We start from the raw sequence: 15,483 nt of genomic DNA on the forward strand, positions 1-15,483 counted from the left end.
TAAGAGCCCCCATATACCATTCACACGACCTCTTGGCATTGTGGGAATGGTCCCAGAATTTGTTTGCGCTCGGCCTGGTATTAAGGTGCGTCTCTCATTATTAAAGGGTCTGCTGTTGCCGAGGATGCTGGTTTAATCCAAGACAATGTACAGGCCTCGCTTGAGCTAGCATAAAATCGAATTACATAAACCCAGATTTACGCAAAAGATTTCCAAGATACGCAGAGATACACAGAGTTTTGGAAGTGCTAATGCAGTGAGGGGACATACATCTGTAGTTAATCCATATTGAAAATACAGTAATTAATTTTTTAATGTATTCTTTAGTACTTATCAGAAGTGTTTTTTGGCATGTGTGGGTTTTGTTATAAGGTGCCTTGAATTTAACTTTCCTTCAGGGTCGGTGGAACGGATTATTATGTCAGTTGAGAACTTCCAGTGTGCACCTTGAAGCTTTACAGTTTATGGGAACTTATGACACTTGTTTGAGGCAGTGTTCTGCCCACGGTCCCTTCTAGCTCCCGGGAGCAAAAACATGGACTGTCTGAGGGTCCCCTAGGACCGGGTTGGAAAACACTGGTTTAGTAAAGTAACAGCCCCAGTACAGATGGTTGCGGAACCCTGGTATTTGTTGAGTAGCATGTGACCTGCTGTCCCCGGTATGATGCCTGTATCTCCTCATCAGGCTAAGCCCAGAGGCTTCTCTAAGGGCATGTGGCTAGAGGCTGTAAACCCCCTGAAGCCTTCTCAGATCTGCGTGGCCTCCATCACCCGCACGACTGGCCGGCTGCTGTGGCTCCGCTTCGAGGGTGAGTCCGGCGTCCTGTGACATCATCGACCGCCGTGGTTACGCCTCTCACAAGTGACCGTGGACCAGATGCAGACCGTGTTTTCCCTGATCCTATTGGCTGCATTCGCCGGTCCCGTCTGAGAACACACCATCTGGGTCACTCTGACTCCCCGCTGTAACTCCTTATTCAGAAAGTACATTTTAGAGCAGAAAATGCACCACATTCTTTATCAAATTGCTTTTCTTTGATTTCTCCTGGCCTGCACCTGCCAACACAAAAGAAAAATTCATTAAAACTTCTCAGACTTCCCAAACTGGCCATTATTTCCTTAGCTGGTTAGACTCAGTTTTCTAACTTATAAAAGTTAACTGCCTCCTCTATTTCAAAACAGACTCTGCTGTCCGTCATTTTGCTGGGAAATGTTACCGTTTTGTTAATAAACCTAGATTATTGTGGATTTATATACACTGTGAGCAAAAGAGTGTCAGGATTTTTTTTTTTTTCTGAGCACGTGCTACTGCTGAATTTTGAAAGGAAAAAATATTTTTAGACTACAGGAAGTGAAGGAAACGTGAATGTTACTCTCCGCCATTGAATCCAAACGGAATGGTGGGCATCTGTTGTGGTTTATAATTAGTGTAAAAAAAACTGGCTTTCCTGTAAAAATCACAATTGCTTCAGAAAGTATGTGCCAGAAAAATGTAGTTGTGATTTTCCGTTTGTTCTGAGCAGAAGGAATGTAGAAAACCAGGTTTGCCATGGGGGGGGGGGGGGGATCACTGGTTTCAGTTCTAGTCTCAGAATGAGTTTTACTGACACCACTTTCGGAGCCGTTCCACAGAAAAGTGATGGGTCTCACCTCACATGATCCTGTCTGCCCCACTTACAAACACCCCCTCCATGCAATGAGAACAAATTAAAAGTACCAAAGGCTGGTGTGCTCTACTTCAAAATAAAAGCCCGCACTTTGTAGGCGAGGCTTTCTGCAAATCGTGCTAAAGGAGGATGTTTATAGAGGATGAATGTAACCTCAGCTGTGAGAATAAAGGGGAGAGGTTCAGTAGGAAGTTGGGGGGGGGGGGGGGGTATGGTGTCTGGTTTGCCGGTTGTCAGATGGTTGTGGATGCAGTCCGCCAGGAAGCACGGACACCATAACATTTCCGTGCCACAGAACTCCTGTCGTCCTAGGTTGGGTTTCTGGAGGCCTGTAGTGCTCTGTTGGTAGAACTTCCAGAGGGCTCTTGAGAAGGAGCTTTGAAACTTCCTCATAATGTTGCACAATTCTCATTCGAGCAGTATTGGATAGGGTGTACCAGTGCAAAACAAAAAAAAAAAAAGAAGAAATTAATGTCTGAATTCATTTTGTGTGTCATTGGACAAGTACGGACTTGGCAAGCTGTACCTGCCACTGGAACTGCTGAATCGGGATCTGCTGACGGAACCTCAACAGCTCCTTTCTGTTTAATGGGCTCGACGCTCACAGGAGCCATTTAATCGCCTGGTAAAGCATCTGAAGTCTCCTCCTTGTTCATTTTTATTTTTGCACGTGATGGTGCATTTTATAAGGGGAAGAGACTGTGGTTTATGAAGTTTCATTCTGTGTATATGGCGCTAACGCTGCTGAGGAATAGCTGCATTAGGACAGCCCATAATACTTCAGCCTTTCGTTAGCTGTCTCATTAATACGAATACGTACAACTCGAACCGATTCAGTCCTAAATGGCGTTTCCACGGTGCAAACCCCTAAGGAGGTCATTAGCATAGTGTAAGATCTCACGAAAGAATATTTACATGCTTAAACTGTAATTTGTTGGTGTGATTGGAAAGCCTTATACATAAATGACAAATTGTCTCCCTAGAAAACACAATCCACAACAGTAAATATTGCATAAGTAAAACAGGCACCGTATCTGTGCAGTCTACGTTTACACAATTGTCCATGAAATTACAGTTTGATTTCATGGTTTGTGTATGTATCGAATCTCTAGCTTTAAAACCACAGAACTGAAAAATGATACATTAACTACATTTCCATCCATCCATCCATCCATCCTCTGACCCCTTATCCTGGTTAGTATCACTTATCCTGGTTAGTATCACTTATCCTGGTTACCTAAGTTTCTGAGTTATGTATTACACTGAAGTCCATCCATCTATCCATCCATCCATCCATTCCACTGAAGTGCAAGAGAATGAAAACCATTTCTGTTCTTTTTTTCTGCCTTGTTTTGACCTAAACTGGCCTCTCATCTAATAATTGATTAAACAACTAACATTCAAAACGTTTGTATGAGGTAACTGGCCAGCTAGCCTGGCAGCAGTTAATGACTGATCACATAACACATATAACATCAGCATCTTCCTGTACCTGTTCATTAATCCCATTTATGAGCCTGGGGGTGTTTTGGCACGAATAGCACAGCTTCAGCTCATTGATATTTTAGGCTATCTTCCATGACCTGCTCCCTCATAGTAAGGTGCAGCTTTAAGATTTGCCTGGACGGGGGCCAAGCCTGGAATCCGCAATGCTCCGAGAAAGAGCGAACCAGATGTAGGAGCCAAATCATGGGAGACGATGGTCTGAGAATGGAAGGCATTTTCGAAGAGGAGAGATACTGTTCAATGTCAAAAAAGCAAGCGAAGTCAACAATACCAAAGAACAAAATCGTAATACAGACTGGAAACTTGTGAGGTACAACGTACTAGTAATGACCTACTCTAAAGCCTTTGTTTAGAGTAAGAGTAAAGGTAAGAGTAAAGACTAAACAGGGTTGGTAACCTTGGTCAGCTGGCTGGGGTGAGATTTTCAATTCAAGACAAGTCTGCACATGCATTTGCTTGTACGTAAGTGTACAGACGTTGCAAATAGTCTGTAGGGTTTGCAAACTACCCCAGCACTTTTGATGTAGCTAATTTTAGGTTTGTAATTGATTGCAATAGATTTGCCGTAAGATTTCTTGCATGAGCGCGAGTCTGAAAGCTTGAGCATCATGCCAGATACGTGACAACTGGCAACCTTCATGACGTGTAACAATATAACAGTCGCCACCATTCCCTAATGCTAAGAAGCGTTAGCAGTTTTAAGTGGATAGATTTTCCTGCAGAAATTAAACTCTGTCCAGCCGCAGCTCAGTGTGGGTTACAGGATGAGCGACGAAGCAGCGATTCGTCACCTACATCGTGCCCATATGTGTCTATATAGCTGGTGGCTGAGAGATTTCAAAGAGGTTAGCACACACACAGAAGCAGTGCGGCACTGCCACGTCGCCGGATTGGGTCGTAAGCTGTGGGGGGTGGGGGTGGACCTCCCTCTGTCCAGCACCCCATCCCTGCTTTCACACGGCCCGGAAACATGCTTCCTTGGCAGGATCCACGGAATCTCTGCCCTGTCGATGAGAGCAGAAGACGTGGCAGAGCCCGACAGACAATGTAATCTAATTTATTAAACAGTTACGAATCATTTTAAAGGTGGACACCCCGGGATTTTTCAGCAGAATTTCCTAATATCATACAGAAGTATTGTTCACTCGTTTTGTGCAAGGTATTTTATCACTTCTAAGCTATGTGTGCAGTCATCTTGATCATTGAATTGGTTTTGTAGATGGTTCCAGCGTTATTACCATCAAAACCTCTTTGAGAGCCAGAAGTCACTTCCAAGCTGTATTTAGAGAGCAGGCAATACTGCTCAGTCTCTGTTTATACCCTTTATAACAAAAGGCCAATCACACTCTCACCTGATCACCAGCTAATGGACCGTAACACCTGATTTCAATTACCCCCTTACTAGAGCTGATTATCCTGCTTGCTCACATCCTTTATACCAACAAATTAACACTTTAAAATGCCTGCAAATTGTGTTCCATTCTAATTAATTTAGAATTTATAAAATCAAATCATGTTTTAGGTAAAAAAAAAATAAAAATGCGATAATACAGACATTAATGATGGCTTCGAACATTCAGCAACGGAGGTTTATTGATGTGTCTGAAGTTATGCTTGACATTAAAAAACCATTCAATACATCACGATGGCATGATAGCTGTAGAGCAATCATACGATTATAACAATTTTACTTTTTTGGCTTTTAATTAATCTCCATGGGGAATTTTTGGATAATATCCTTTGGATTGAAATCTCACTGAGTGCGTCATTGCAGAATCAGTCCCCGAGTTAATTTTTGTTCTTGAGTTAATTCCGTTTTGTTTTTGCATGAGCTGATTTTATCAGCCGGGCCTCATCACAGTGGGTGAATCAATCAGTCTGTGCAGGCTGCCGCTAGGATAAACGCAGCCACCACCTGTTTGGTGGCCCATTCATTAAGTACCACCTCAGAATCATTAACCGTCAGTGTACATAACAGTTGGTTTGTGTCATAGTTGACTCGATCAGTGACTGTCACACAGGCCTCAGTATGCAGCTGCAAAGACATCGCTGGGGTGTGATATTACAGAAGTGAGCAGTGGGGTTGCACCTTGGGGTTGCACCTTGGGGTCTTCCCGCTCCAGTCATGACCTTGTGTCCTCTGTGTTCTTCAGGACTGTCGCCGCCGCTGCCAGACTGCATTGTGGATGTGGAGTCCATGGCTATCTTCCCCTTGGGCTGGTGTGAGGCCAATGGTTACCAGCTGACCCCCCCACACAAGCCCGTCTGTACGTACCCGCCCATGCGGCCCCACTAACTCCGCCTCCCTACCCACATATCCTGTTGGTATCCCCGTGCACTAATGCGATTAAGCACACAATCATACAAACAAGCATTATTAAAAGCATTACACAGTGTTTTGTCACAATGGCTATCATCCTGTGTAATCAGATGTAAATCTAAATGTAATCTACATCCGTGAGGGCTGGGAAAGCTGCCTGGCAGATGACTGGATTGCTGATTTTTTTTTAAGATGATCAGGAAACCCTGTTGGATGTAGCTCAGGGATTCAGAGACCTGTGCCCGTATCTAGAAGGTGATGGGTTTGAATCCCAAAGAGCAATAGGTCATGGGGTCGAATCCCAAAGAGTATAGGTTGTGGGTTTGAATCCCAAAGAGTACTTGGTCGTGGGTTTGAATCCCAAAGAGTACTTGGTCGTGGGTTTGAATCCCAAAGAATAACAGGTCATGGCTTTGAATCCCGAAGAGTAATCGCATCACCATTGGACACTTGAGCAAGGCCCTTAATCGCAGCTGCTCCCCAGAACACCAAGCTCTCCTTGCTTGCTTGAAGCTTTGAATAGAAACACCAGCTAAATAAATGTAAATGGACTGAAGACGCATGCATGAGGGGTCCGGCGAGTCACAGAAGGCAGGGTAATGACTGGCTTACTCCTGCTCTGTTTCAGGTCAGAAGCAGAGGAAGATTGCGGTGGTGCAGCCTGAGAAACAGTAAGTGCGGGATTAGGGAGGGCATGTCTGTGTCTGTAAGGGCACCCAGAGCAGTGTGACCCCCCGCAGACTTGGCAGTGCGCAGGGAGGGGTCTCTTCTGGGGAAGTCGCAATGTAGTCCATTTGCTTTCTGGCCTCCAGGCCCGATGATTGCGTTTCTCTCTCTGCTCCCCAGGGAATTGACCTAGTTTGCCCCCCCGAGTACAATCTCAAGCACAGAGATTGTGTGTTTACCTGAGAATTACATTCACTGAAAAATTGATTCCTTCCTTGATGATAAATGGCTTGTTTTACTGGAGGCCTGGAGGCTGACAGCCCGTTTCACGACATATGGAGTCTGTGTGTCTCTTAAGCAAATGTTACAACTTCTCATCTGAAGTTTACATATTATATTACATTATATTATTAATAAGAGTAATCTGACTGCACTGAGGCTCAGTGTCTAACCCTGGGCTGTCTCCCAGACTTGGGGGGGGCTTTGTGATTCAGGTCACTCTCTGCTCTTAGTGCCCTATAATGGGCGACTATCGGTACTATCATTGGTAATATGATAATAACATTTTCAGTCAGAGGTTATAATTGTGTGGTTTTTTTATTTTCACTGTTAAATGCCTCTTTTCCTAAAGAAAAGGTTTTGCTTTCTTTGCTTCCTCCTGCAGGCTGGTTCCCCCCCAGATCATGGAGAGCAGCCAGCCAGTCCTATGTCCTACACAGGTCCAAGAATCAGGTGAGCAGATCCTATTTGCCAGCCACAATGCAGGCCTCGCCCCTGCACCTCTCCAGCCCTGAGCTGACTGCACATTGTCCTGGCGGACACCCCTCACCCCATCTGCTGTAAAATCTCTCTCAGTCCAAACATTAGTTTCGCTGGATTTATTACCTGGAATATCCTATAGATTTACAATCTGGAGACTTGTGGAATTGATGTAATCTTCCCTAACCTAAACTCAAGTTTGAAACTCTGCAGGCTCCGCCAATGGGAAGTACTGCTGCTCACAGATATTCGTCAACCATCGGTGTTTCTCTGGGCCGTACCTGAACAAGGGCCGCATCGCGGAGCTGCCACAGGCCGTGGGACCAGGCAAATGCACCCTGGTGCTCAAGGAGGTGGGAGAGGAACAGGGTGCCGGAACCTTCTGTTACCATTTTCCCACCTTTTCGTCTTTGGGTCTGGGATACCTGCCCTCGGCCATTGAAACACGTGTTGTGGTTCCCGCAGGTGCTAAGCATGTTGATCAACGCGGCGTACAAGCCAGGCCGTGTGCTCAGGGAGCTGCAGCTCGTGGAGGACCCCCAGTGGAACTTCCAAGAGGAAACGCTGAAAGCCAAGTAAGCCCCCACCCCCCGTCCTGTAGGGGATAGCAGTGGGACAGAAGAACAGGCATCATCTTCCTGAAGAGTCTGTGGGAAGCTGTGCTATCGCAAGGCGACAGACCATGAGAGCAATCTAGTGTGACCTTGGTTCAGGCAACAAATGTAGTTATGCATAGTTATCAAACAGCCAATGTGGTTTTCATACATGTATAATCTGGTAATCTGTGTTCCCAGGCGTCGGGTTCGGGTTAGAGTGCAGGAGAGCCTCCAGTGTCACGCGAGTGACCGCTGTCCCTCACCTTGCAGGTACAAGGGCAAGACGTACAGGTCGACCATCAGGATCGTGCGCAGGTCAGACCAGGTGTCTGACTTCTGCCGCAAGGTCTGCCTGAAGCTGCAGTGTTGCCCCAATCTGTTCAGCCCCACGCTGGTCACCGACAAGTGCCCTGAGAACTGCTCTGTGCAGACAAAAACCAAATACAGTGAGTGTGCAAACACACAGAGACCAGATACAGTGAGTGTGCAAACATACAGAGACCAGATACAGTGAGTGTGCAAACACACAGAGACCAGATACAGTGAGTGTGCAAACACACGGACCAAGTACAGTGTGTGGTAAAACACAGGGACCAAATACAGTGAGTGTGCAAATACACACACGCCAAATAAAGTGAGTGTGCAAATACAGAGACCAAATTCAGTGAGTATGTAAATAGATAAAGGCAGTAAATATATAGATTCACAAAGACAAAATGCAGTGAGTATGTAAATAGATAAAGGCAGTGAGCATGTAGATACACAAAGACCAAATACAGTGAGTATGTAAATAGATAAAAGCAGTAAGTATTTAGATACTCACTGTATTTGGTCTTTGTGTATGTAGATAGATAAAGGCAGTAAGTATATAGACCAAAGACCAAATACAGTACATAAGTACAGAGACTAAATGCGGAATATAGCAGGAATGCAAAGAACAGGAAAAACATGAATTATAGAAACTGCATTACTGGGAGATCACATTCATGTGAAAGAGGGATGAGAAAAGATCGGCTCCTGTCACTGCGGGCCTGGGGCACGTTCGGATGCATGCTGGGTTGAAGTTAGGGTTACGCTGCATCACGGGGCATTTCTGTGTGCCCCAGGCAGTTTTAAAGGGCTTTTGGCCAGACAGTCTGGAGCTGAATGTTGCTTTAGGGAGATAAACTCTAGTAACTTTTGCTGTTGTAGGAACATGCTGCAGTCAGTATGCAGTGTGAGTGTGCCAATCACCCAGAGATGACATTCCCACACCGTGACCGTCCGGAAAGATCACGCTGCACACCTGTGTCCCGGCAGGCGGTTAAACGCTCTGCAGCTAGCCCACGCTCGCTGAAAAGGGAGCTGCTTTTTTCTGAAAACGTGGTTAGCCTGTTCAGGGTGTGATTTCCTGCACCCACGCAAATGCACCTAAACACAAAAGTATCACGGCGGAGTCCAGTTCACACACGCACATGCACACTCGCAGTGCGTCCTGCTGATACGAAACTGCTTCTAACGTGCTTGGGGGGGACATTTTATCATAAGTAGCTTGCTGGGCTGCATTTCTGCCCATTAAGCGGCGTCACTTGTTCAGCTTGTCACTCAAACTAGGCCTCCGGGGGAGTCATTTGTCTGTTTTTAATGATGTGTGTTATAAGTGTTATGAGAGTAGCACAGCGAGTGTGACGCGCCCCTCCATGTCAGTGCCTTGTTGAAACCCGGCTTCTTTGGGGTTAACAGCTTATTACTATGGTAAGAAGCGTAAGACGTCGGTGGGGGAGGCCTCCCCAGAGAGCGGCATCTCCAAGCCAGCCAGACGCAGGAAAAAGAGGAAGTCCATCTTCGTCCAGAAGAAGCGTAGATCGTCAGCAGTGGATTACACGCCAGTGGGGTCACCTCAGGTCGGCTGCTCTTTTGGAGGAGTTTGGGGGGGGGGGGGTGTCTGTTGTTTTTCATGCGGGGGATCTTATCGCCTGATGTGCCACCCGCCCCCTTATAGGACAGTGAAGAAGATGAAGATGGTGAAGACCAGTCAGGCAGTGAGGAGGGCACCAGCTCTGAGCCTCGTGGGGACCTCACTGACACCTCGTCGGTGGAGGCGTCGGTGAGTCAGCGTCCGCGCCGCGCTGTTACGCTGCGGCGCAGCACCGACCCAGGAGTCCCAGCAGGCTCGGACCGCGCCCGCCGCAAACGCACCACCCGTTCCATATCCTACAGCGACTCCGCCAAGTACCACCCGGCCAAGCGACAGGTGACCAAGGTAAGGAGAGTGGTCCGGCTAGCCCAGGTGGCTCTTTGGGGGTGAGCCTTGACCTCCCGTGGTGTCGCAGGTGGAGAACGAGGAGGAGGAGAAGCTGGTTCTGGACAGCAACCCCCTGGAGTGGACGGTGGCTGATGTGGTCCAGTTCATCCGCTCCACCGACTGCGCACCACTTGCCAAGATATTCCAGGAACAGGTACAAGGGCTCACTGCTTATCTAACCCTTTGGACTTTGTAGTATTTGAATTTGGTTGAGGCTAATATTGGGGTAGGGGTGTATGCAGGGGCGGGGTCACACAGGCACTTGGCCCAGCTGAAATCTGATTGGCGTCAATCCCCTGTCACTCAACAATTTAAAACGTTTGATTGGCTAGTGATAAGGTTAATTCCCCACGTTAAAAACATTGTAGAATTGGAGGCAGTGTCTGTGAGTGTGATGTCATCAGGCCTCTCCCCCCCGACAGGACATTGACGGCCAGGCTCTGCTGCTCCTCACCCTGCCCACGGTCCAGGAATGCATGGACCTCAAGCTGGGCCCCGCCATTAAGCTGTGCCATCAGATTGAGAGAGTGAAAGTGGCCTTCTATGCTCAGTACGCCAAGTGACCATGGGAGTATTATTTTTTTTGGGGGAGGGTGGGGTGGGAGGAGCTGCACAGCAGAAGAATTGGAACATGCATTGGATTTTCTATTGAGGAGGCCAGACCTCAGTAAAACATTCTGTGAAACTGATTTCAGATTCCAGGATGGACCAGAATCTGGACTCCGCCCGTGCCGGAATCCTGTGGGGAATCATTAACGGGATTGTTTCTGGATAGGCGTTCCGTCTCTGACTGCGGGTGCAGGCGGATAAGCGAGTGGGAGTCCGGGGGGGGGGGGGGGGCGCGTGGTGTCGGACACTCTGGCCTTGCGGTCCGCATGCCCTGTCCACACTCCCTCATTTCGCTAACATCGAACGACAATCTGAACGGGGACATCGCTGCTTAGCGATAGGCTGACAGTGAGCCAGACACCAAACCGCACGGCACGCCAGGGCAGTTTGGCGACTCTGGAAGCCCGGTCTTCAGGTTCCGCTCTGCACCAATCATATCGCAGGCTTTGCTTCTGACCGACCCGCCCAGTAAAGTCACAAGTTCTTGTGGATGAAGATAACAGCACAGGGAAGTGACCATCCCTCCATTGTCTACTTTGTGGTTCATTGTTCTGGAGATCTTTTTAAGCAGAAAGCCAGCATGGATACTGTCCGACTTCTCTGTGTGTACAGTGACTGCCACCATGACCTACGTTTCCATGTCAGGTTCTTTCATTTCCTTACATTCCTGCTGATCTCCTGAAAATCGATTCCTCACATGGAAGTAAAGCAGTTCTTTGTAAGATAATACCTTTGTCAAAAAGAATAGTGGCATGTTGATATATTTTGGTGGTGGTTCATTTAGCTTTATTAATTTGACGGATCCCCCCAAATTATTCTCCATCTGTGTTATTTTACTTTTTAGCTGAGAATTTGGGGTTCACTGGCTTCAGGTCTACTTGGAAATGTTTTGAGGAGGAATACCTGCGTTTTGAGGAGGAATACTGTGAACCAGACACTTAATCCTGGTTGTGTGTTTACAGTGTAAATAGGATCAAAGCCAGGACCAACCAACAGGGTGCATGAGACCAGTATTGTTTTTTGATGACTGGGGAGATACTGCTGTCATCTGGTCCCTTGGCAAAAAGGGCACTTTAGGAAGACTTCTGTGCCAAGTACTGCCATCCCATATCTTCAGTAGCGACCCCAGGTTTGATGAGGCAGTCCATTCAGGCTCATTAGCGGGTCAGGAAACCCTACTCAATTCTGCAGCCATGGACCCGGAACCAGGACGTTATGTGGAAGACAAATATTAGACCATAGTACATTAGTAGAACATTAATACATTAGAACCTAGTAACTGCGAACATGAACAATCAGGGAAGAAATAACCTGGCACGATGAATCTCAGCTGAAATTCTTGATTCTTGCAACATATCATGCAGATGCTGTCAAATAAAGAGCCGTATGCAGCATCAGCATAATTCAATTCAATGTCACAGATTAATTAGAAGTATTAGTCTTTAAAAAACCTAACCTGCTGGGTTTATTTTTTTATTTTTATTTTGTACAAAATGTTAAATAAGGAGAAACTAGCCTGGAAATTCGCAGAACTTTTTTTTATAAAAGATCTTGTTGAGTTTACCCGTCTTTCCAACCCTTGGACTTCATCCCTGGTCCAGGGACGTTGTTATGGCCATTCCAGAATGTTCTCTGAGAATCACATGAATTATGCCGTAAAAAAAAAAAACAAAAAAAACAAAAGCAACCGGTTGAAAACTTCTGTGAAAAACACTGACGGGGGTGTTTTAAGGGGCCACGCTCTGCACATCAGCAAAGGTCCCGCTGGAGGTGCTCTCTGCCTCCCGAACCGGTTCAGGTACACGAAGAGGAAAAGCAGCTCGGCACACGCAGAGTAATGAGGGAGAGACGAGACGACAGGAGAACAGGCCTGATCCTGCTTGGCATGTCAGCAGGAGGCATGGTGGAGTCCACCCTCTGATACACGGAGCCATTCGCTTGGCACAAATGGCACCTGTATGTATTTACATCTTCATAACAGCTGTAAATGTAACGATACTGTGAGGTCTTAAAAGCCATTGTGTTCTATGCGATATTTATGTTCGCTATTTAAAGAGGCAACATATTTATGCAGAATTTTTAGGGGTAATATTTAATTTAATATCAGTTGTAATTTATTGTCCCGTGGCTACTGGGGGGGGTGACACAGTAAGGGGAGTTCTTCTTAATCCCGAACTGCACGGACACATGTGTGTTTTATTATTATTATTATTATTATTATTTTGTCAGTGCCCTGATCTTAAGGTTGCTGCTCTTTCTGCTTTGCTTCCTATGTAAACTTACTTCTCCATCACCGAAAAAGCATTGGTTTGTAAGCGTCTCTTCTTATCCATCTATGCAAAACTTGGAGCGAGTTTATCTCATGAAGCGTTGGCTGAAACAAAGTCCATTTTCTATTGCTTTTTCCTAAAAAAGAAAAACACCACACAGCTTGGGTCCCTCGCAAGTGTTTTTTTTTTATCTATATTTCTAGCACGGGAAACATGCAGCTCACATCAATGGTGAAGTCATTCGATTTTTATGGCGTCATGGAGTAATTTTCTGCCGTTTGTGGTTCTATCTCTGACTGCATTGGATGCTCCTATGTCACCGGATTTTATGAATAAACAGACTTTGTTCCCAAAAATAACAGGGGGCCATGTGGTGGTGGTCCACACCCCCTAACATAGGAGAACATTTCGAAGGATCTTGGGGCCCCTAGGACCTTCATCTACACTGGGGGCTGACAGCGTTGTTTGTTCGCTGCACGTCGCCTCCACATCCCGTTTGTGCTTTGCCTGCTTATCAAACCCTTTAAGAAGCCATTTGCTGATCATCTCGCATCCTGGGGCTGAAAGCACAGACGCCATCGCACACGGGGCGGTTCGTGAGCCGTGAACCAGACCGCGCTAATAGGTGGAATGACTTCTCACGAATGAGTAGTCCTTGTCCCACTGTGTTTGGGCCATCCTGCGAAAGGAACAAGCCAGGATGGTACGTAGTGCTGCATCAGTCATTCGGCAGACGGACCCCTTCAGGTGTCTACAGTACGTCGAGCGTACTCTGAATGTGAAAACACACGTTTGTACTCTTTTGAATCCAATGGCAGAGGAAATAAAAATGATGCAAAGCCAATATTTGCTTGTTTGCTTAACAGCTATACTTTTGTGTGTGTATGTGTTTTGGGATTAGAAATGGACGAATAAACAAAACTGTAATGGAAAGGCAAAATTGCATTACCCCCACCCGCTGAGAGCGCCAGCGCTCGCTTGATTCACATCACTTTTGGCCCCCCTACCTGCCCACCCACCATGTACGCTCCTTGCTGATTGCATTTCGCATGTTTTGAATCCTCTCCTGGTGAAAGCTGTCCCCATGGGTCAGGAACAATTATAGGCTGCTGTATTACAGTGACCTTAAACAAGAAAGCTGGTTCACGACTGACAGAGCAGCTTGTTATTAGGTTATTGTAGTGCTGCGCCCACTGACTCTCCAACATCCATTGAGTCATTCTGATAAAGCAGTTTGGTCAACCACCAGCGCCCGGCGTTGCCAGGCAACGCGATCTCCAACGTCCGCTACGTGTGTTCTACCCAGCTGTTTCGCTCAGAGAACAGGACAGGTTTGGTCGCAAGACCGTTAACAAGTTTGGAAATATTACTATGAACGCGTTAACGCAATACTGACAGTATTTTCTTCATAATTGTCACAGGCTGTTTTTGTGACTCGAGTGCATATTGACGTCATTATTTAAAATTAGCTTGATGTGCTAGAGTGGATTTAGAAATAACATGGTATTTTCATAATCAAGTACTTCCCCTTATTTTTTAAATTGCATGAATCCTTTTCGCAGGAGTATCATGCGTGTTAATCAGTGATTATAGACACCCTAATGAGAATTTGATTGTGTTTTATATATATTTATTGAGTCAGTTGCTCTTTGGAACTGGCTGACGTATTAATATGATTAACTTGTATTTATGGCAGACTAGACTCTTCCTTCAAGCAGCTTTTGTGCATCACCATAATCAGCTAAACATATCTGCGGGCTTTTTGAATGTTGCAGAAGGTGTAGGGCAGTTTGATTTGAACGGTGCTTCACATGATGTTCTGAGGAATGAAAAAGCAACCATGACCAGCGGGGTAGGCGCTGAAGTCTGTAAAAGGTTGCAAAAGAAAACTTTTAGAGCTGCATTTGGCCCATAAAGGTCCTCACACAGTCCTCAGCGGTGAGGGGCTTCTTCACTGGAGTTTGTCTGCTGAGTTGGATGGACAGTCCCATGGGTAGACAGATGGGGAATCTTAGTATGGGTTCGGGTTATCAATGGTACAGTCCAACGATGGAACTGTCTAACAGTGGCATAGTCTAACAATGGTATACTCTAACCATGGTAGTCTAACGATGACAGTCTAAGAATGACATGGTCTAACAGTGGCATAAACAATGGTATAGTCCAATCGCAGCATACTGTAACAATGGTACAGTCTAACAATGGTATACTCTAACCATGGTAGTCTAACAATGACAGTCTAAGAATGACACAGTCTAACAGCACCACCTAACAATGCCTGATTTTGCCTAAGCAGCCTATCAAACAGCATGGAGTGATGACATCATTGAGACACCGAGTCCTTTCTTGTTGGTGCTGGGGTTTCTGCAGGGTATTCCCCAACTTTAGCTTTGTTCTCAAATCACTTAGCTCCACTACACGCCTCCCTTATAGACATCTACTCGTACGTATGATGGTCTTGTTTATGTCCAGTTCTCATATTGAACACTTGACTGAGTTAAGTTATGAAGCACAAGCACAAGAAGTAAAGGTCCCCTTCACTTCTTCACGATTACAAACACACAAAGCAGTCCAAAATGTCAGGTGTGAAAAATCACCGTCTACGTTCAGCCATCCAATGAAATCAAGAGGCTGGCTAAACAAAAATGGTTATGGGAAGTTGGGCGCCATGGGGCGCCAGGGGGCAAAGGCGATGTTTGCTCTTCTTAGGGTGTAGGAGGAGTTGACTGTCAGACAGACAAGGCTGCTCTGAAATGAGCCTCAGGTTTATTGAGAAACAGACATCTAGACGTGGTTAACCACATGG

The 15,483-nt window shown here is 46.1% G+C and overlaps 1 protein-coding gene across 1 annotated transcript in view; it reads left to right on the plus strand.

The window, feature by feature from the left end:
- sfmbt2 (Scm like with four mbt domains 2) overlaps nucleotides 1–13,521 on the plus strand; it is a 40,662-nt gene extending 27,141 nt beyond the window's left edge. The window contains exons 11-21 of the mRNA XM_049020818.1: nucleotides 686–809; nucleotides 5,327–5,440; nucleotides 6,122–6,164; nucleotides 6,824–6,891; nucleotides 7,132–7,271; nucleotides 7,384–7,493; nucleotides 7,785–7,960; nucleotides 9,237–9,397; nucleotides 9,496–9,756; nucleotides 9,827–9,952; nucleotides 10,221–13,521. Coding sequence (XP_048876775.1) covers nucleotides 686–809; nucleotides 5,327–5,440; nucleotides 6,122–6,164; nucleotides 6,824–6,891; nucleotides 7,132–7,271; nucleotides 7,384–7,493; nucleotides 7,785–7,960; nucleotides 9,237–9,397; nucleotides 9,496–9,756; nucleotides 9,827–9,952; nucleotides 10,221–10,361 — 1,464 coding nt within the window. The 3' untranslated portion in view covers nucleotides 10,362–13,521. The remainder of the gene's footprint in view (nucleotides 1–685; nucleotides 810–5,326; nucleotides 5,441–6,121; nucleotides 6,165–6,823; nucleotides 6,892–7,131; nucleotides 7,272–7,383; nucleotides 7,494–7,784; nucleotides 7,961–9,236; nucleotides 9,398–9,495; nucleotides 9,757–9,826; nucleotides 9,953–10,220) is intronic.
- The last annotated feature ends 1,962 nt before the right edge of the window (nucleotides 13,522–15,483 follow it).

The sequence above is a fragment of the Brienomyrus brachyistius genome, chromosome 1 (genome assembly GCF_023856365.1).
Source record: "Brienomyrus brachyistius isolate T26 chromosome 1, BBRACH_0.4, whole genome shotgun sequence".
Lineage (NCBI taxonomy): Eukaryota > Metazoa > Chordata > Actinopteri > Osteoglossiformes > Mormyridae > Brienomyrus > Brienomyrus brachyistius.